At 40.4% G+C, this 22,496-nt stretch overlaps 1 protein-coding gene across 1 annotated transcript; it reads left to right on the top strand.

Annotated features, from left to right (window-relative positions):
- The first annotated feature begins 11,932 nt into the window (after nucleotides 1-11,932).
- LOC147487362 (uncharacterized) lies at nucleotides 11,933-12,520 on the top strand. The gene has a single exon (XM_086574018.1). It carries the CDS (start codon nucleotides 11,933-11,935, stop codon nucleotides 12,518-12,520), a length of 588 nt encoding a protein of 195 aa, XP_086430144.1.
- Nucleotides 12,521-22,496: the final 9,976 nt, after the last annotated feature.

Genomic DNA, 22,496 nt, shown 5'->3' with positions numbered 1-22,496 from the left:
AATAAAAAGAATAAATAATCAACACCCATTTCTAAAATAGAACTAACAAGATCCGGAACCTATATCCTAAACCTTCATTTTCGATTTTTCTCCCTCTAGCTAAAATATCTATCTTTAATTATAGGATGAGCATAACTTTCCAAAGTAAATAATCATAGGATGAGCATACCTTTCCAAAGCAAATAGTACCTGAAATTTGTTCTTGTGTCACATTCTACCAAAACGACCCAATAAATTTGTTCTTGTGGTCACTTATGGAAAAAGCGACACATCAACCCTTTTATTTTACAAAAGCGTCTGGAGAACTCTTAGCGTGTCACTTTTGGATATAACCGACACAAACCAAGCGACACATCAGACCCTTTTTTTTTTATAGTGAACTCATCCTTCATAAATTTCATATAGAGCACCCCCATTAATTTTCTTCTCATGTAAAGCAGGATCACTCGCATGACTAAAGTCCTAAGTAGTTCCTCTATATAGGAATGTTGTCTAAGAAAAAAAAACTATTTGAGATCACAATCACTACTACAATTGTGAATGCTTAACTTAGTGCTCAACAATACTAGCATCTGGTGTGCATCAAACTTGAAAGAATTGGGGTACACATAAAAATTGTGGGTGGGTTACATTGTTAATATGTTTGTAACCTTTAAAAGTTGTGCTTACAAATAAATGTTTGTTGCCTTCTCTTTTTGGAAAACCCATCTTCAAAGCTGCTATTTCTTAAAAGCAAACAGTTTGTTTTCCATAAACAATATCCCAACAAAAAAGACCTACTATGGAAACAAATATTTCCAGCAAGCAAAAGTGAGCAAGCTAAAAGGACTGTGATTTATTTTTCCCATCAATAACAAAGTTGGTAAACACAAAGTATCATAAGCATAGCATTCCATCTCAACGAGTAAAAGAAATAATCACAAGAAACGGCCCAAAACTAAAAAGGGTGTTTAACTGTTTGCTGAAATTTTATTTCTCTGAAAAAACCAAGTTTTATATCAATCATCACTTTCAAGAGAATGGGTTTCCTAACGATATTATCATATCATATCAACCCCACCAAGCTACTAAACATGCATAAAACCTGAAAAACTAGTTTTGACAAAACCCAATCCTACAAATATGAAAACAAACACTGAAACCATACAAATCAAGCACACAATTAAAACCAAATTGGCTAAACCACGTATACCTAAAACCCTTAATCATTAGTAGCTTTCAGTAATCAACATTCTATCCTTAACAATATGTTTATCAACAAGGATTCATATAGTACTCTAACAAACCATATATGCTACAAGACTCACTAGAAACATCTTTCTACCCAAGTCTCGCTCTAAACAGCTTAAGTCTCTACATCTAAGTATCTAACTCCCTAAAAATTAACTTAAGAGGACGTTGGAAAGGAATCCTAGTTGTACGCGTTACACTACCGCCGAAAATTTTGTTTGAACAACCCAACAACTTTTTTACAATGAATTAAACATTAAATTTGTAATCTTTGAGGAAAAGTTCAACCTTTTAAAAAAAATTGCAATTGGCTTAATATAATAACAACAACAAATTTAATTTTTCGACTATTAATAGATATTAATCAAAGAATTAATATCAAAATACGTAGTACCTAATGGGAATGGGATGAAAACGATTCCACCAAAACCCCCAAAATCCACCAAAAAACTGATGGGAAAACAAATAGAATAATTGAAATCTCAAGAATTTGTACCAAAAAACAAAAAATAAAGTGTTAATGGTCGCAAATAAGAGTACATGATTACCTGAACTAAGCTATTGATGGCGACAGAAAGAGATGAAAACAACAATCGAGATTTCAGAATGAGCCTCACTATCTATTTTTTTTCTCACACTCTGTTTAACTCTGTTTAAGAATGAGTCGGAAGAGGAGTAGTCATTATTTGTTTTGTTTTAATGAAGGCGTATTCTCTCTCTACTATATTTTAGTTTCTCAAAAGAATGTTTTTGTTATTTGCCATTTTGCCCAACTGAAATTTAGCACCAAGTCTAATTTTTCGCGAAATAATATAGCGGGAATGAGCCTGTGAAGCTCCAAATTCTAATAGAAGAGTATGACGGCTATTAAGTTAAACAATGACGGATATTGGCTCCTATTTTATTACATGGGCTTTTAACCGTCGTTTATGCCCGATTACAGCTGTTGTTTTTTGGCCAATTTGGTGTAGTGAAAAATATATGCAAAAATAAAAATTCAATGGTGTAATTTACCAAATAGGACAAGTTCATGGGTAAAAAATGCACAAAATTCTTTTAAGAAGTCTATTAAGTTTCATTTCTTCATTTTTTCACACACACACACACACACACACACACACACACACACACACATATATATATATATATATATATATATATGCTGACTGATCTTCTTCCGTATTAATCAGGTGTTTTAACCTGATCTCTCTTTCTTTATTTGGTATCAGAGCCATGACAGTTTAATTTGAGGTTAGTGCATAACGGTGAGGAAATGTCTTACAATTATATTTAATTGTTTTATTTCCTAAGAAAAGATGTAAGTAAGAGATATTAGTATGATTAAGGAAAAAGGTATAAGGGTTACTCTTTAGGACTACTTGCTAAAGGTTCGGTTTTCCGACCACAAGAATGTCCGCCTGGATCCTAAAATATTGTTGACTCTTCCTTTCCAGTATTATGAATAGTATCTTATTAGAGATGAAGTTAAGATAACTTAATTTCATTCTTGTTAATATAAGACTATTTGCTTAGGCAATATGTCATTATTGTTTCTTTGTGTTTATATTGGTAACTCTGGGACGTCACCCAAGTCGCGTAGGGTATATGCAGTGTCGTTTAGCAGGAAATGTGTTTAGGCCGTTTGCTCCCCGTAAAACGTTGACAGACGTGGTTTTACTTAATATAAACATTAAAGACTTGATTTTGATTATACTGTTTATAGTATTTGGAGAAAAAGACGATGTATCAATGATTGCATCATGAATAGTTTTAATACTGTTTGGTATAGTTATAATTCATTATACTCTACCTGTTTTGCACTAACACCTCAACACCCATGGCATAGTCATCAAATAATGATGATCTGAGTTCAATTAAGAACACAGAATTAATCGAGTATGATCTCGACACATAGGACAAAATGAATAAATGGACGATTCCTAATATGGATCCCAAAACCATATATAGATATGGTAACTAGATTGAAAAATTGACCAATAAAATTGCTGTAAAAACTATGGAACAAACTATTAGTTTACATTCCATGAGTAATAATTTGCATCTTTTAAGTCCTCGTGATTTATATCCTTATGTGAAAAATTATAAATTTATTCATGTAGGATTAATACAGGTTGCTTTCAGACCTTTGAACCTTTTGGGGATGAATGCTTGTATTCAAGCAACTCTCAGAGATGCTAGATGTCTCGACTATTTACCGTCCCTTATGGGAGCAGTAGAGACTAGTCTTTGTCATGGACCAGTCTATTATGATGTATATCCTAATTTAAGCTTATCTTTATCGGATAGAAATCTTTATGATTCCCTTTCATTTCAAATTCAGGCTAAAGGTTATAACTTTTTACCTGGATCTGAGGTGATTGGAATCACATACAGAATTCACTATAAGGTGTTACAAACTTTAACACCAAATGCGCGGCATAAAACTACACCAGGAAAAACTGTGTTAATTGACACTAATCTTTTAACCTCTAGTGTAGCAACACCCAGGATGATTCCTTGGAGTGAAATTCAATTTCCAGATTCATGGATCTGTAGAAATGTTGTTCAACCACAGCTAATCATTAATAATGATTTAGATCAAATAATTCAATCAACCGAAGGTGAAGTTATATTAAACTTTAAGAAACCTTTTGTTAATAGAAGTTTGTCTTCGAGATCCTCTTATAAGATCTCCATACTACAATCTTCTAGGCATTCAGTTTCAGACACTGAATCAATATCTCAGTATAATCAATCTGTAGAAGAGATTCGTATCTCTAATCAACAAATACCATATGGTATTTATACACAGAAAGCTAGGGAATCTCCCACAGCGTCAGAAATGGATTTTGTTTTATAATGGATTATACACCTTATGAAACTTATCAATTTTATAAATTAAAATATGAAGAGTTGAGTAAATATTTTACTCCTACAGAATTGAAACCTATGATTCGTCCTTATAATGATTATTATGATTATCATCAGAGGAATCATACTACTCTTGCAAAATGGTTTTGTCTAGAGTATCAGGATCATAAAATTCTGAATGGCAGAGTTGAGCGTGCAACTCTGAGAAAAGAGATGACTGATTATTTGAAAGCCAAACAGCAGGCTAGGCTTATGGCAGAGGTAAATATTGAGTTACCTAATAATAATAATAATACCTTAATTAATAAGGATATTAATTTACCTAATAGAGAGGTAAGTCATAATCAAGTACAGGAAAAGATTATTTCTCAACCTGTTATCAATAACGGCAAGGAGGATATTACTATTGAAAAATGTAATTTTACTCCTGTTGATAATTATATTGGAGTGTTAGAATATGATCAGAAGTATTCTTCTCTTCATCCTCCAATACCACCTTTAAATATAAAGGAGAATATTGAAAAGGTGGAACCACCTAAAGAACAGGACATATTAGTCAAAAAGACTAATAATAAAGTTAAGGCTTACAAGAAACCAAAAAGTCTTAAAGAAAAACAGCATTGGAAGAGACTCAGGCCTAAAGCTAAAGCTCTTCGTTTTTGTCATAAATGTGATCATTATGGTCATAAGACTAGTCAGTGTTCTATTACACCACAAGACTATACTAATATTCTGAAGTTAAGAAAGGTTAAGATTAATCCACAAGATAAGATTTATAATCTTAATTATCTTCAGAACGTTATGACTTCACAGAATCATGGTTCTTATAAGAACATGAGAATTTCTACTAACCTTTATTTTAAAGGAGATTCTCGTATTACTAATGTTTCTGATTTACAGTATGAGGTTAATAACCTTAAAACATAAATAAAAGCCTTAAAGGTTAATAAGAATCTTTTAAATAGTTATGTCCTTCAGAACTATAATAAGGTTATAATACTATATTCCAGAGATGGAATGTTTATGTCACTTTAGTGATTAAAGGAGAATATACTCTCACTAATCATATTGCTCTTATTGATAGTGGAGCAGACTTGAATTTCATTCAGGAAGGTTTGGTTCCTACTAAATATTTTGAGAAATCTACTCAAAACCTTTCTACTGCCAGCGGTGCACCTATGCAGGTTGCATATAAATTAACAGATGTATTCATCTGCAAAGAAGGACATTGTTTATCTTCCACTTTCCTTCTGGTTAAAGATATGTCTCAGCATACTATATTAGGGAATCCTTTCCTTAATTCTATCATGCCTATTACTAGTATTACTATACTGAGATAGGTATTCATGCAACCATTAACAATAGAAGAGTTATTTTTGAATTCATAACTCCTCTTGTGCAGAAGCAGATTGCTATGATTAATAATAATCTAATAGCTAAAGAAAGTCAATTAAACTTTCTCAAGGAAGAAATAACTTCTTTAAAACTATAGCAAAGGCTTAATAACAAGGAATTTCAGGGTATAATTGATAAAATAAAAAACCAGTTTATCTCTGAAATTTGTAGTGATATTCCTAATGCTTTTTGGGAAAGAAAGAAACATATTGTCTCTTTACCATATGAATCAAGCTTTAATGAAAAGTTTATTCCCACTAAGGCGAGACCTAGTCAAATGAAAGCAGACTATCTAAATCTTTGCCAAAAAGAGATCCAGAGTCTTCTGGATAAAAAAAATTAATTACTCCGAGCAAATCTCCTTGGAGTTGTACTTCTTTTTATATGAATAAAGTAGCAGAAAAGGAAAGAGGTGTTCCCAGATTGGTTATTAATTCTAAACTTCTTAATGATGCCTTACAATGGATTAGATATCCTATTCCTAATAAAAAGGATTTACTAGATCAATTATCTACATCAATCGTTTTCTCAAAGTTTGACCTTAAGTCAGGATATTGGCAACCCTGAAGACAGGTATAAAACTACTTTTACAGTACCCTTTGGACATTATGAATGGAATGTAATGCCCTTTGGTTTGAAAAATGCTCCTTCTGAGTTTCAGAATATTATGAATGATATTTGGAATCCTTATTCGGATTTTTCTATTGTTTATATTGATGATATTCTAATTTAGTCTAAATCTCTAGAACAACATATTAAGCATTTAAAGATTTTTAAAGAGCTTATTAAACGTAATGGTTTAGTAGTGTCTACACCTAAGATGAAGTTGTTTCAAACAACTGTTCGTTTTCTTGGTCATAACATTACTGAAGGAAAAATAATTCCTATAGACAGAAGTATTGAGTTTGCATCTAAATTTCCTGATGAAATTTTAGACAAAACTCAATTACAAAGATTTCTGGGTAGTTTGAATTATTTGGCAGACTATTATAAGAATCTTTCACAGGATACTTCTATTCTATACTCCAAACTGACTAAGGTCCCAACCACTTGGAGTACAACACATACTCTTGCAGTACAAAAAATTAAACTTAAAACAAAGCAATTACCTTGCTTATCTTTGCCTAATTTTGAATGGTTTAAAATTGTTGAAACAGATGCTTCCAATATTGATTATGGTGGTATCTTAAAGCAAAAAAATCCTATTTCTAGAAAAGAAGAATTAATTCGTTTTACTTCTAGAACTTAGAAGAAAGCACAAATTAATTATTCTACTATAAAACAGGAGATTCTTTCACTGGTAAAATGTATTCATAAATTCTAGGATGATTTATTAAATCAGAAGTTCTTGGTACGTATTGATTATAGTGCTGCTAAACAGGTATTACAAAAAGATATCAAGAATATTGCTTCTAAACATATTTTTGCAGGATGGCAAGCTAATCTCTCTGCCTTTGATTTTGATATTGAATATATCAAGGGTGACTTTAATTCTTTGCCAGATTTTCTAACTAGAGAATTTTTGCAGGGATCATGAGCACCTCTCAAAGAGGCAGAGGTCGTGGTTATACCACTAAAGGCCGTGGAAAAAGTAAAGAAAAATATAATTTCCTTGATAATAAGGAGCAATTTCCTCCATTATCACAACAGAAAGGAAAGTCAATGAAGGAGGTAGTTCTTACTCCTCTGACTCCTTATGTCCCTAATAAAAGGGCAGATCAAACAGTCATTTATCTTCAACCAGGTGATAAGCAATGGATGCCTGATCCTTGGGAAATTCAAACAAGATATTTTGACATACAACAATATCCTGTTGTTGACGGCAAACATAGATATATCTATGAAGAAATACTAGCTTCGGTAACTTCTACTATGGATATTAACCATACATTGCAGAAGCCTGATTCGGAATATAGTCTGATCTCTTACAGCAAAGCAATCTTTAAGAGAATTATCTCTTAAATATTTAAATATTTAATTAATTAAATAAAATCGCCTAGCGCCTAGCCCGTCTAGGCACCGTCTAGAAGGGATAGGCGCTAGGCGCTTTCCCTCCGCCCGACTACCGCCTAGCGATTTTTAGAACATTGCTAATGATACATTTCAAACCCGCCAAAAATGAGGTACCTTTGGGGTCAAAAGATGTAATTCCTCGAAAGAGAAAATCTTTGATAAAGCAGATACCTAATAGTAGTCACAATGACAATACTATCATGAGCATATCTCAAGCTCAATCATCTCATAACATGGGGTCTTCACAAGAGACGTCCCCAGTAAAGACCATGAGTAGTATTCAAAATGGATCCACCGAAGAAGAAATTCCTTTCAAACCTAATATCTCCAAAAGCATATTATAGTAGTGGGGTCCGCAACATAGAAGATCAAGGGTCCAAGGGGCCGATGCTAGCCGCAGTAGCAGGAGTCGAGGAGTAACAGATCCCTGTGAAGGGGGGACCGACTCAAGATAAGCAGATGACGCGGGAGTAGAGTAGCGTATCGTGGAACACCAAGGTACAGTAAAAACCCTACACGTGGGAAGCCAGGAAGCAATGGATGGAAGGACAGGTAGACGGCTACAGTGTGAGAAAGGGAGTATAAAAAGAACAGTGATAGAGAGAGAAGAAGGGGGGTTTTCCAAAGGAGGCGAGAAAGAGAGAGTGACAAGGGAGATTGTATGTAACAGTGATTGAGATCCAACATTTGGCGCCATATGTGGGGACCGAGAGCTGGGCATTAGTTGATATGGCAAAAAGAGGTGTGGGAAGACCAAGGAAGGTGGCGGTCGTGGAGGAGGAGGCGGAATCAGTGGGGAATGATGGGGGATAGCAAGGAAGAGAAGAGACGGCCGCGTCGACATTAGAAGAAACAAGACAGTTGAAGGAGGAAATAGCGAGGCTGAGGGAGGAGAATGATGGACTGCGGAGGGAGAGGGAGACTATAGAAGAATCGGAGAGGGAGGTGTCAGAGATGGAGAGAGGGGAGGCTCCACTTGGGGGAGAACAGGGTGCCGGGACTCACAATGGAGCAGGTGAAGGAGATGATCGCCAATGATTTGAAAGCAAGCTTGGAACAAGCGAAGGGCATAAGTGGAACGACAAACCAAGTAGTGGCGGGATTGAACCGCAACCCGTTAGCGGATGCAATTTGGAGGGCGGAGGTCCCAAAGCAGTTCAACAAGCCCAGATTTGAGAGGTATGATGGGACAGGAGATCCGGCGGACCACATCCACCACTTCCGGCAACAGATGATGATGTGGCAGGAACCCAGATATGATGGACTGCGGTGTATGATGGTCCCCGCAAGCTTGAAGGGGGGAGCCTCGGATTGGTACTATCGGTTGCCTTCGAAGAGTATAAACAGCTTCCTGGAGTTAGAGCAAGCTTTCGTGGACCACTTTATACACCATAAAAGGCGAGTAGTGGATAATCACGGCCCTGTTCAACGTAAGACAGCGGACTGCAGAGTCAATAAGAGAATTCTTATGCAGATTCAAGGCGGAGACACTGAAGGTGGAAAACTTGGATGAAAGGACTGCGGTAATTGCATTTGAGAGGGGGCTGCGCCCAGGAACCAGGGTGCATGAATCTATGGCTAAGAATGAGATCGCGACACTACAGGATTTATATCCAAGGGTGGAAAAATATATAAGGTATGAGGATACAATGTATAAATAAACGAGGAGGCCGGGGAAGGCGGTGTTGTCTTTGGAGCGAAGCGAGGACCGCGGAAGATACGAAGCATCAGATAGAGGAAGTAGCGGATATAGGGGTTACGCTTCGCGACCGGAAAAGGGAGAAATGAAATCCGGAGGGAAAATAGAGAACGGAAGCCTTATCGAGAAATGGAGCCGACGCCAGTAGACCGGCCGTTGAGTGAACTGTTGCCGCTGATTCAGAATTTGTAGGGCTATGAAGGTCTGGGAAGCAAACCAGACGAAATACTGGGTAAGTCGTACTGTGCATATCATCAGATATAGAACCATGAGAGGAATGAATGCTACGCCCTCAAATGGCTAGTACAAAGAATGATATGGAAGGGGCTACTGAAAGAGTTCACCAAAGAGAAGGGGAAAGAGAAGCAAATGCCAAACCAAGGGAGAATACTGAGTACCATAAATGTCATATTCAGTGGGGATATCCTGAGTCACAATGCTCACAGAGATAGGATACGGTGGACGGCTAGCATACAGAAGGTTAATGAAGAGTCAGGTTACTTGCGGCCCGCCCCATGGTCCGCGATCGGAAAAGGAAGTATAGTGTTTACTGGCGTGGACTTGAAGACAGTCGACTCCCCCGCATGAGGATGCATTGGTAATCACAGTGGCAATGGGGAATTTCATGGTGAAGAGGGTGTTAATCAATTGCGGCAGCGCAATGGACTTGTTGTTCGTAGGGACGATGGAAGAGATGTAGATAGACAGGAGACAGTTGAGGCCTTCGCAGACGAACTTGTACGGGTTCAACGGAAGTATGACCTAGCCTCTAGGAGAGCTCCTGCTGCCAGTAACCATGGAACTAGTGATAATGTTCTCTCGATTCAAGGTGATAGACGCAAATTCACAGTACAATGCCATCCTTGGGAGGCAGTGGATTCATGAGATGAAAGCGGTACCATCCACGTATTATCAGGTGATTAGGTTTCCCACCCCGACAGGGATGCATGAAGTTCACGGCGATCAAGTGACATCGAGGAACAGTCATCAGGGAACCGTCAAGAGGTTGATCCGAGGGGACGAAGGAGAGACCTCGAAACCTAGAAAGAGACATGCATATCAATTACAGTGTACCTCCGCGGAAGTGGAGGCAGAGACGGCAGCGATACCAAAAACGCTGGACGAGGTCGAGACAGTGAATGTGGGAACAAGGGAGGAGGAGAATTTTACCTCAGTGGGATCTAATTTACCGGAAGAGTGCAAGAACAAATTGGTACAGTTTCTCTCGAAGAATAAGGATGTTTTTGCTTGGACAATTAAGGAGATCACGGGGTTGGATCCAGAGTTCGCATGTCACCGGTTGCACATGAAGGAAGACGATAGACCAGTGAGACATAAAATGCGCAGCGTCAGGCTGAAGTATGCAGAGGGCATCCATGAAGAGGTTGCAAGGTTAAAAGGAGCGGGCATTATACGGGAAGTAGAGTTCACGGACTGGTTGTCTAACGTCGTCATGGTACCTAAAAAGAATGGGAAAGTGCGTATGTGCATCAACTTCACAGATGTCAACTCCGAGTGTCCTAAAGACAGTTACCCAATGCCGTGGGTGGATGAGTTAGTGGATCGAACGACGAGATTCAATATTTTCTCTTTCATGGACGTGTCGATGGGATATAACTAGGTCGCGATGTATGGGCCGGATCAGGAAAATACATCTTTCATAGTGGAGGGTGGTACCTATTGTTACACACGAATGCCATTTGGTCTGAAGAATGTTGGGGCCACATTCCAGCAGCTGGGGGAGAAAATATTTGAGAGCAAAATCTGGAAGGGAATTGAGATATATATCGATGATATGGTGGAAAAGAGCATGTCCGAAGAGGAACACTTAGAGGGACTGGGGGAAACGTTCGGCATACTGCGGGCGCACAATTTGAAGTTGAGCCCATAAAAAAGCACGTTCGAGGTGACCACGGAGAAATTTCTGGGTTACATTGTGACTCATCGGGGAATAGAGGCCAATCCCGAGCAGATAAGAGCACTAGTGGAGATGTTGTCTCCTCAGAATATTACAGAAGTACAGAGGCTAGCAGGAAGGGTCGTGACATTAAATCGATTCATATCTAAGTCATCTGACAAGTGTAGGCCCTTGTACCGCTATTGAGGAGGACGCCAGACTTTGTGTGGACGGCGAAATGCGAGGAGGCTTTTCAAGAACTAAAGAAATATTTGGGCAAGGCACCGTTCCTATCGCGACCGGAATAGGGGGAGAGGCTATACTTATATTTGGGAGTTATAGAATACGCGGTAAGTTCGGTTCTCGTCTAGGTGGTGGACAAGGTTGAAAAACCAGTGTATTTCCAGAGCAAAACCTTGTTGGACGCAGAGACCCGATATAGTAAGGTGGAAAAATATGCCCTGGCACTGATATTCTCTGCATTGAAGTTGAAGCCTTACTTTGAGGCACACGCAGTAGTGGTGGTGACAAACCTACCCCTCAAGCAAGCGCTGAAAACGAAGAAGTCTGGGAGAATGCTCAAATAGGCAGTAATGCTAAGTTCTTATGAAGTGCAATATCAGATAAGAACCGTGGAAAAGGCACAGACAGTAGCAGAGTTTTTGGCAGAGTTCCCAGCGGAAGACACCACATGGGGGGAGGAGATGGTCATGGAGCCTGAGCAGGGGGGGGAGCCAGACAGATTGGATCCCTAGGACAAAAGGAATGGGTGGAGAGTGTTCGCAGACGGATCCGCAACAGATGCAGGTAACGGAATAGGCATCGTGATGGTTACCCCAGACAATGACAGGATTGAGTTGTCCATGAGGTTCGGGTTCGCGGCCACCAACAATGAGTCAAAGTATGAGGCAGTGATAGCAGGATTAGGAATGGCAGAGGATTTGGGGGTAGATGAATTAACGGTGTATTCATATTCCAACTTAGTGGTATGTCAAGCAAATGGAGGCTTTGTCGCTAGATGTGCTCGAATGGCTAAATACCTAGAGATTGTACACCGCAGAGCGCCCAAGTTCAACAAAGTCAGATTCATACATTTGGTCTGCGGGGAGGACCGACACGCGGATGCTGGCCTACGTTGTGGCTGCAATGCCGGGGTCAGAGAAGAGAACTTTAAAAGTAAGGAGTTGGAGAAGGCAAACATTGAGAGAGTGGACGAGGCATGTCAGGCCGCAGAGGTGGTGGGAGGATGGATGGACCCTATTAGACACTTCCTGTCAGGAGGGGAGGTGAGTGACAAGAAAGAAAGAAGGAGATTGGAACAAACTTCAAGAAGATACATTCTAGTAGAAGGAGAGATGTATCGTAAGAACTTTGATGGATCACTGCTGAGGTGCTTGGGGCCGAGCCTGGCTTAAGAGGTATTAGTAGAATTGCATGCAGGAGACTGTGGAAGTCATTCCGCAGGAAGAACAACTGCACACAGACTGTTGACGCAAGGTTATTTCTGGCCTCACATGAAAAGGGACGCGGTGGAGTTCGCCAAAAGGTGTGGAAAATGCCAGAGGTTTACTCAACCAATATTTGCACCAACGGAGCCGCTGCACAATGTATCCAGTCCGTGGCCATTCGCTATGTGGGCCATGGACATTGTGGGTTCACTGCCCATGGCCCGCAGAAAGAGAAGGTTCATGCTGGCTGCTACGGATTACTTTACAAAGTGGATAGAGGCCATGGCTCTGCAGCAGGTAAAGGAGGAACAAGTGATTAAGTTTCTATAGGAAATAACATTATCTGTCGGTTTGGATTGCCACACTCTATCATCGCGGACAATGGAACCTAGTTCACGGGGTCAAAAGTATGAGAGTTCTTGCAAGCCTATAGTGTGAAACAGGGATTTTCTGCTCCTTACAACCCAGAGGGTAATGGACAGGCCGAATCATCTAACAAAACTATCATGAACAATCTCAAGAGAAAATTAGAGGATCGGAAAGGAGCATGGGCCGGTGAATTGAATCAGGTGCTATGGGCTTACCGTACGACACCGCGGACCTCCACTAACGAGACTCCTTTTTCATTAGCGTATGGTATAGAGGCCGTGATTCTGTCGGAGATGGTGGCATCCACGACGCGCATGAAGGCGGTCGAAGGCGGTTTAAACTGGGGCATACTAGGCGGAGAGATTTGAACTTGGCTGAGGAAAAAAGGGACACCGCACGTATCAGACTAGAAGAATATCATAGACGCCTGCAAAGGCATTACAACAAGCAGTTGAAACTGCGGCAATTCCAAGTGGGAGATTTCGTACTCCGAAGAGTGACTCAGAGCACCAAGAAAGTCAAGGACGGGAAGCTGGGGCCAAATTGGGAAGGGCCCTACCAGGTGGAGGAGGTTGGAGGGGCCGTCACATACAAACTGCGGAACATGGAGGGAAAACTGATAGATAGGCTGTGGAATGTAAGGATGTTAAAAAAGTTTTATGTTTAAATGTACTACCAGTCCGAGGCAAGGGACTTGGCCTGTTTGCACATACATAATACAACGACACTTTTGGGAAATGAGCATACTGAATTAACACAGGCAGATTCAACTTAGGGGGAAAGGGTTGCCACTAACAGACTCAACAGCCTCACAAGACAGTAGGGGGGGGGGGGGATGAACCCCTCGCAGACGTCATGTCCAAATCAAACTTAGGGGCAAAGATACTTGCCCCTAACAGGCTCTCCAACCTCAGAGAAGCAGCGGGGGGGAGGAGCCCTTCACGGACATCATGTCCAAATCAAACTCAGGGGCAAAGAGACTTGCCCCTAACAGGCTCTCCAGCCTCAGAGAAGCAGCGGGGGGGAGGAGCCCTTCATGGACGTCATGTCCAAATCAAACTTAGGGGCAAAGAGACTTGCTCCTAACAGGCTCTCCAGCCTCAGAGAAACAGCGGGGGGGAAGAGCCCTTCGCTGACATCATGTCCGAATCAAACTCAGGGGTAAAGATATTTGCCCCTAACAGGCTCTCCAGCCTCATAGAAGCAGCAGGGGAGGAGCTCTTCGCGGACATCATGTCCGAATCAAACTTAGGGGCAAAAGGACTTGCCCCTAGCTGGCTCGTCAACCTCAGAGAAACCGCGAACATCACGTCCGAATCAACTCAAAGGCAAGGGCAAGCATATTATAAACAATATTACAAGGTACATACAACAGAGCAAGAGTAGAAGAGATAAAAAGAACATAACTTGATCATAAGGAGGGGAAGAGAACATCCATAGTATCACAAACACAGGCAAACACAACATATACAGCACACCAAAAAGCCACTTGTGAGACAAAAGCTAGAGTTTATACAATACAAAGAGACCAATCATTCCCAGGCGGAGGACCAAAATAGGTTCAAATGATGTCAGAGGGTGTTTCCAGAGAAGAATCATTAACTGCAGGGCTATCCGAGGTGGTGAGTATGGCTTCAGTACTAATGTCCGCCGCAGCTTCAGCAGGGTGCTCCTCTGACTCGGTCAGCCCCTTGTTTCTTGAAGCATCTTCAGTTTGGTCCGTGGCCAGAGTGGGTGGGTTTTCAGGAAGGAGGCGGCCTTCCTTGAGGAGTCGAGCGTGCTCCTCCTGTATCTTTCTGGTCACTCGCTTATCCGCTAGGGCTCGGTAATGGACTTGAAGGGTGGCTATATCCGCTGTATGTTGGGATGTGATAGCAGCGGTGCTTTCCTGATGCTGCTAGAGGAGTGTGACACGCTGTTGACTCAAGCGATCATTGATGGAGTTCATAAATTTCTCATGGTTGGCTTCCGCGACCCGCAGCTCATCTTGGGCTTGAGTTTTGGCTATATTCGCGACCTCTAGTTCCACCCGAAGGCGGTCACAGGTGGCTTTCAAGCCGTCGGGGCCGTGACATTCCTGCTCTAAAGCTTCCACCTTGGTCCGGGCGCTGAAGAGACCGCGAATCATATATGAGATATCAAGACCCACCTGAAGAGAAAAGATGCAGCAAATTAGAAGGGAAACAAGGGAGAAAAGGAGTGGAATATGGAGTCAAATACCTTATCCCAGTTCATGAATAAGGAGGTGTGATGTTGTTCAAAGGTTCCACCTTCAGCGTAGGCCATATCTCTCGGCAGATGGCACCAATAAAAGAGGGAGGAGGCGACTGCAAGATTGTCAAGAGCAGAGTCCGCGACAGTAACTTTGCGGCTATGCACCTTAATGGTCGGGGAGAACATGGCAGCGGCAGGGACTGTATCGCGACCCGTGGAGAGGGCCGTCTCTTTTCCCGAGCGACGGGTGGGCTCAGAAGGGGCCTCCAGGTCGGCAGACCTCGCAATGGGAGCTGGTTTGTCAGGCGCAGTGGTTTGGGGCCTCTTACTTGGCGGCACATCTGTGGGAGCAACCACCGTCACTTCGTCTTCATCATCACTTTCAAAAGTTTCAACTTCAAAAGATCCATGTCAGCTGAGGGAGAGAGCGGAGCAGTGTACTGATCTTCCCAGGAAGCAATGGATTTATAGGAAGGAAGAGGTTCGCGGTTGGCTTGATGGAGAGTGCCTCCGTGTTCAAGGGTAGTGGAGGAGGCAGATGAGTCTCTGGTAGGTCGGCTATGGGAAGTAGATGGATGAGAATGCTTCTTGGGGGGAGGTGAGGCCCTAGGTTTCCTCTCTTTGGGAGGAGGGGGACGATAAAAAGGCACAACAAAACCCGAGAGACTGTGAAGCAGAGGAGACTCCAGCAGAGGGGTGCCCGTGGTAGGATGAATGTTCAAACGGTCAGCTTGTGCAGTACCAAGGTCGCGGAGTCTATCAAAGACAGGGCAGATGGTGCCGACGTATATCCTTGATTTGGAATCGGGTCGCCAACCTGCAAGGGAATACAAGTGGGAGAATGTTAGTCTACGAAGTCAAGGCCGAAAGAGACAGAGGCAGCGATGAGACTTACCACTAGACTGAAAAACAAGATGATTAAGGGTCACCCCGGCCAGGAGATCCGGTGCAAGAAGTTCCCGGAAATGTACAGTGGATAGTGGTGTCACTGTTTATCAGACGTGGTGATGCGGAGTAAGAAAGATTTCTTTTAGGGACGAACACAAAAAGATTGATACCCCACACCAACATCCTTGGTACTTTTCTTTATGAAGTACTGGGAGACAATGTCGCGGCTTGTTAGTTTGGGATCATCGGTTCTGTTGTAATAGTTCGCGACATACATGACTTTCCAGAAATTGTCGATGCCTTGGCAGGGAGGGATATTGAAATGGTTACACACCTCCACATCCAGCAAGATGAGGGGGAGCCGCAGCCTTGCAATAATCTGCCCTACTGTCACTACTAGAGATCCGGGTCGCGATGGAACTAAGTGGGGGTAATGGGTGTTCGAAGGCACGTGCTCTATCAGAATGTCCGCTGGAATTCCGTAGGCAGCCCTAGTTGCACTTAAATTAGGTCTACGATATCTGGATGGCGGTGGTAATGGGGCGATGAAGCGGCCAGAGGTGGATGGGGCTGCCGGGACGGCCACAAGAGGGGGAGAGGCCACCTCAGTAGACCGAGAGGAGGAAGAGTCGGTGGTATGAGAGGGGGAAAGATTCTCGGAGGTCGTCGCCGACATCGAGGAAAAGATGAACAGACTTGAAGAGAGAAGAAGATACTAATAATTGCAATGTAAGGAGAGGAAAGAAGATAATGCAATCAATAAGTTAAGAAAAATAGGGACTAAAAGAAATGAACCTGAACCGGAGCCTAACTATAATGAAATCGGACCGGAGCAACGCCAAAGGGGAAGGATTTAGGTGGATGAAGAGCAAGAAAAGGTTTGGGGAGAGGGAGAGAGGAATTGAATGAAGAAAATGAGGGAGAAGATGGGAGCGGGAGTTTAAATAGTGTGGGGGCAAAATGGTAATTGCCTAGGTGCGAAAACCGAAGGGACGGCAGGGGAACCGACAGGAGATCGACACGTGGAGGTTCAGAACCCGAGGGGGTGCGGAAACGGCGCGCGTAATGAGTGTCCTGTAGTCTGCACAAATTCCGAGGAAAGGCCAAAAGATGCGGGATAACGGAAAAGGAAGGCTGGTTCTCGACCCCAGGCCTGTTAGTAAAGGCCGCGGCATCGAGAAGGGGCATCTGTAGTAGTAGGGTCTGCGACATAGAAGATCAAGGGTCCATCAAGGGCGAGGAGCCGGGGAGCGCGATCCCACAATGAAGGGGGACCGACTCAAGATAAGGTAGTAGTGTATCGCAGAACACCAAGGTACAGTAAAAACCCTACACGTGGGAAGCCAAGAGGCAATGGATGGAAGGACAGGTGGACGGCTACGGTAGGAGAAAGGGAGTATAAAAAGAACAGTGATAAAGAGAGAAGAAGGGGGTTTTCCAAAGGAGGCGAGAAAGAGAGAGTGACAATGGAGATTGTATGTAACAGTGATTAAGATCCAACACATATCACCAGAAGTAACTGAACATCAAATTCAAGAAACTGGAACTGAAAAGATCTCTATAAATTATGCTCTAATTGGAATATTATGGGACCACACTAATGTCATCGTAGATGACGTGTTTTCTTATGCCATCGCCCTGAGATCATGGAAGATGATCCTGAGCCATTTACAATGGACGAATGTCGAAAAAGAGATGATTGGCCTCAATGGAAGGAAGCAATTCAAGCTGCACTAAAATCCCTTCTAAAAAGGCAAGTCTTTGGACTTATAGTCAAGACACCCAAAGGAATTAAACCAGTTGGTTACAAATGGGTATTCGTACGAAAATGAAATGAGCAAAATGAGATTATGAGATACAAGGCTCGTCTAGTGGTTAAAGGTTTTCTACAAAAGCCTAGAATTGATTACGATGAAACATATTCTCCTGTAATGGATGCGACTACCTTTTGGTACCTTATAAGTCTAGTTGTTCGTGACAACTTAGACATGCATTTGATGGACATGGTCACTGCATATCTTTATGGTCACTTAGATGCAGATATCCATATGAAAATTCCTAAAGGAATTGTTGTCCCTAATTGCAAACATCGAGATATGTACTCGATCAAATTACAATGATCACTATATGGATTGAAACAATTTGGACATATGTGGTACAATCGTCTTAGTGATTATTTGATCAAATTAGGATACACAAATAATCCTTGTTAATACGTAAAATTAATAGTTCTACCTATGAATAAATGATAGAATTCGAAAGCATGTAAAACTAAAACTGAACTAATTCTAGTCGATTATTTATCAAAGATTTCTACTCTCGATTCTATCGAAATAGAGTTGGAGTAAAAGATTCGTTCCACTCCTAGTTCTTTAGAATTAGCGTTTCCTAATTTTATCGGTCTATCCAAAGTCAATGAGAGATTTATGAATTTATACTACGATGCAAATTATACTCAAATACTTAACTATGATAATTCAACTACGACAATACTAAATTGATACTATGATAAGGAATTGGGGGGAATTAATTCCACCTTAACTCGACTTAATTTACTAACGAAGAATCGTCGTAATCTGAATTGAACTGCTTTCGCATAACAATTGGTTTTTCCTAATCCCTAGTTGTTCATGGTAATCTCTACCAACTAACATCTAGCATGTGAAACAATCAAACCCATTCTCATGGTGAACTAATCGTTTCTAGAATGGAATGGAAATTACGACTACTCTACGCTAACACAAATCAAGCTTCATCAAAGCTTCTTCAACCCCCTCTAATGGAGGTTTAGCCTAGAATCATTATGCTATCATTTCCCAATGAAATTAAACAAGACATGGTATAAAGATTCTAACTTTGCTTATTTGAATTCAAATGTAAGTCTAAAATTGCTAGATTTTATTGAAACTAACAATGATAAATACTAAATCTATGAATTAAAACTATAATGATTAAATGGAAATGAAACTAGATTATTAAGAACTAAATTACTTTATTAATCTAATGAATAAATAACAATTGATTCAAATGCTAAATTAAAACAAGATGAAAATGAAAACTAATTAATTAATGGAGTGAAAACTAGATCTAAAATTATGCTCTAATGGCTATTTGCTACCTAAACTAATTATTGCTTAAGAATTAAGTCTTGTGCTTTGAAATGGAGGAGACCAGATCCACATTTTCGTGCATGGGCAGAGGAGCCATGTTTTGGGCCGAAAAATCGAGCCCAAAATCTAATTTCTTCAATCCACAGGGCCTTTTTCAACTGGGTTTCTCTTCAACAGACTTTTCATCCACTTTTGCTCCTCTGGTTAGGTCAAGGCTTAAACCATTAGAAAGCTCTTTCCAAGCTAGTCATTTTGATATAAGATAGGCCCAATTCCGAGGTCTGAGTCCAAATATATGGCCTTTAGAAGTTCTACTGACTTTTGTGTGCTGTTTCTGTCCGCATTGACTTTGACTTTTCCGCTTTGACCGGGATTTAAAAAGGCTTTTTGTCCTTAAATCGTGGCCTTTAATCACAGAACTTCTTAGCAACCAACCCTTGATCCTTTATCTCACCAAAGTGTCATATTTCTGCACATAATTGACTTCAATGCCTGAAATACATTAACTCTTATTTATTACTCGCATAATTGATCTAAAAGTATTATTGTTAAAGGGTTAAAACTACAGTTTTGGACTCTTATCAAACCACCCCCAAACATCATTTTGCTTGTCCTCAAGCAAATATGAGAAATTAAAATAAGTGGCCAAAAATAAAGTTCTAACTACTCTCGTTTCGCCGAGTGTGATTGCATTGACTATATATAATAAGGCCTTAAACTACTAGGAATTCCCTAGTGGACGACTTATAGCCTCGTGAGAGTTTTCCAGTGAAGGTACTCACAAACTTCATCTATACTACAACGACTAAGAAATAAAACTATTGTTTCCTTATATATGCCTCAATTATCTATACATCTCACTAGCAATGAATACAAAATAATCAGGTCGAAACCTAAGCTAATATGTGCATAATAATCAATCATCTACTAATGAACATATATACAATGAGTAATACTATGAAATGCTCTAACAGGTCCATTTCTAGCGTCCTTAAGTATGTCCTCACATAAATGTAAAGACAAACCACTCTAATTTTTCCACTCAAGTTTCGCTACTCCAGTGTGCAATGGGCACACTTTACCTTACAATCTCAATGATACACAAGAAAGCCGGATTCGATCAAACACATCTGCCACTTACTATCACACTAACCTATTCCTAATTGAGCTAAAGGTCTTTATTAGGTGTTGCATGAACTAGGAGATGATTTAAGAAGGAAGAAAATGGATATTCAAAAAGGACAAGTCTGAGTTAATAGGGTCTTCATATTACGTAACTAGAGAAACCCTTGTTCTTTTGCTTCTACACTTTGTTTCCATCCTTAGCCTTTTTATTTTGGCTTTTTGACTCCTTTATTATTATTATTTTTTTTAGAGTTTTATTTTGTTTCTATTTTTATTTTTCTTTGGATGGAAACTTCTTTTCTTTTTCTTTTCTGAAGCAACTAACTAATTTTTTTATTTACACAGGTTTTTCTCTTCTCTTTTCTTCACTCATCCTATTCTCAGACTCATTCTATAATGGGTAGGTTGATTTTTATTTTGTTTTATTTTTGTAAAAGTTAAAGGATTTGTGGTTTATGAAAGGCTAAAGAATGGCTCAGAGGGGCGACTAGCGGAAAATAATTTCATAAGGTTTGAATTTCTGGCTATATCGATCCAAAGAGGGCCTAAATTCTCACTTATGATATGGTATATTGATCAAGCAAGTGGACATGTGATTTCTCTATCCGGATTTTACTTATCTCTTGTGTCATTTCTCTAACGTTTCACACATATAAGGCTTTAGGCTATATTCTCACAGGATTTGTAGAATAAGTACTCTAGCCTAGATTTCAGAAACTTACTGCCAACAATCATAGATACTCATGTAACTTATTTATAGATAAATGCAAAGATTATTACCTACATATTAACCTAAGTTTCTAAAAACTATTCTAATGCAAAAGCTATGTGAGACTTCTAGATTATTGAGAGCATAGAAAAAGAAAACAATACCAATATTCCTAAGTGTATAGCATTATCTTTTTATTTATATTTTAAAAAAATTTGAATTTTTTAACTAGAAAACAAGTGTATATTATACATATTTATATCCTAACAGATGTCTTAATTACACGTGTTTCTATGCCCCCCCCCCCCAAACAAGAAGTATGTTTTGTCCTCAAAGTATTTAAATAAATAGGGTAGAGAAATACCATGGAAATGCGTGAAATTCTGGAACATCTGCAAAACAAGGTTAAAACATACTAATATAGAAAAAGAAGAACAGACGCAACTATATATGAGTTCCACCCCTTATGGGGTTAACAAGAATCAAATTGCTTGGGACATAAGCAGACACTAACTAAAACTAAAAACTTACCTTAACTCCTGCGTCTAAGCATTATCCTCCTCATCTTCCTCTCCAAAGAGGTGAGGTTCATTCGCATCCTGCCACGCCATGATAACTTCCCAAGCCCGCCACTGTGTGTCATCAACTTGTGCTAACCTGTCGAGTGTTACTATGTCTAATGGGATGTAAGGGGCAACCAAATAAGGCTGCACCTGCCATCCCGACCAAGTCATTGCTCGAAATGAGTGAACCACCCAATTGGTGGGTCTCATGACTTCAACCTTTTTCCAATCTGTGAACTAGGTATAGAGTTCAGGTAAACAAGCATGCATGATGCGGCAAACCAAAACAGGCATAAGAAGATACTTATGTCTCACGTTATGGGCTCTCTTAAGACTAGACACTAATACTCGGGGAATGTCATAGCGGCGATGTCCCTCAGCTAAAGCAAGGAAAACGTCACCAGCGGTACTATTTGCAGAAGTAAACTACCACTCCCCTAAAATATTCATCATAATGAATAACATGGTGGTGCCTACATTCAGGGATATGCTACCAAGGGCTATATTATAACGCCCTTGGTCCATTATACGAAATACCCCTCCCCATAATACTCATGGAAATATATATATAGTCATAGAGGTAAGCATTATCAATCATATATCCCCACGTGTGCATAGGGTCAGACAAGGGCAATCCCGAAACTAACGCTAACAAATACTTATTGAATTCTAGTGGCGTGTCATCAACCACGACGGAGAATTCTTGTTCTCCATCCTGGTTACAATAGAAACTTACATTATTGTAAAAATATTCAGTAAGCTTAGGTGAATACGATTCGTCTTCACTTACCAGTAGATGCCGCCATCCTAACTGCAAGATCCTATCGCGGAACCAATGTCCATAAGACTTGCTTCCCAACAAGTCGTCGAAAGATTGTTCAGGTATGACTGTAGAGATGTCATCACAAAACTACTCTCTAGAATAGCTGCAACGATCCTGGAACAACCCACAAAAAATCGGAATT

This window comes from Coptis chinensis, chromosome 7, assembly GCF_015680905.1.
Source record: "Coptis chinensis isolate HL-2020 chromosome 7, ASM1568090v1, whole genome shotgun sequence".
In the NCBI taxonomy this organism is placed as follows: Eukaryota; Viridiplantae; Streptophyta; class Magnoliopsida; order Ranunculales; family Ranunculaceae; genus Coptis; species Coptis chinensis.
This window is presented reverse-complemented; position numbering and strand designations above follow the sequence as displayed.

What these genes read in the sequence shown, in the direction of transcription:
- LOC147487362 (XM_086574018.1), top strand. Translation starts at nt 11,933, where the DNA reads ATGGTTACCCCAGACAATGACAGGATTGAGTTGTCCATGAGGTTCGGG.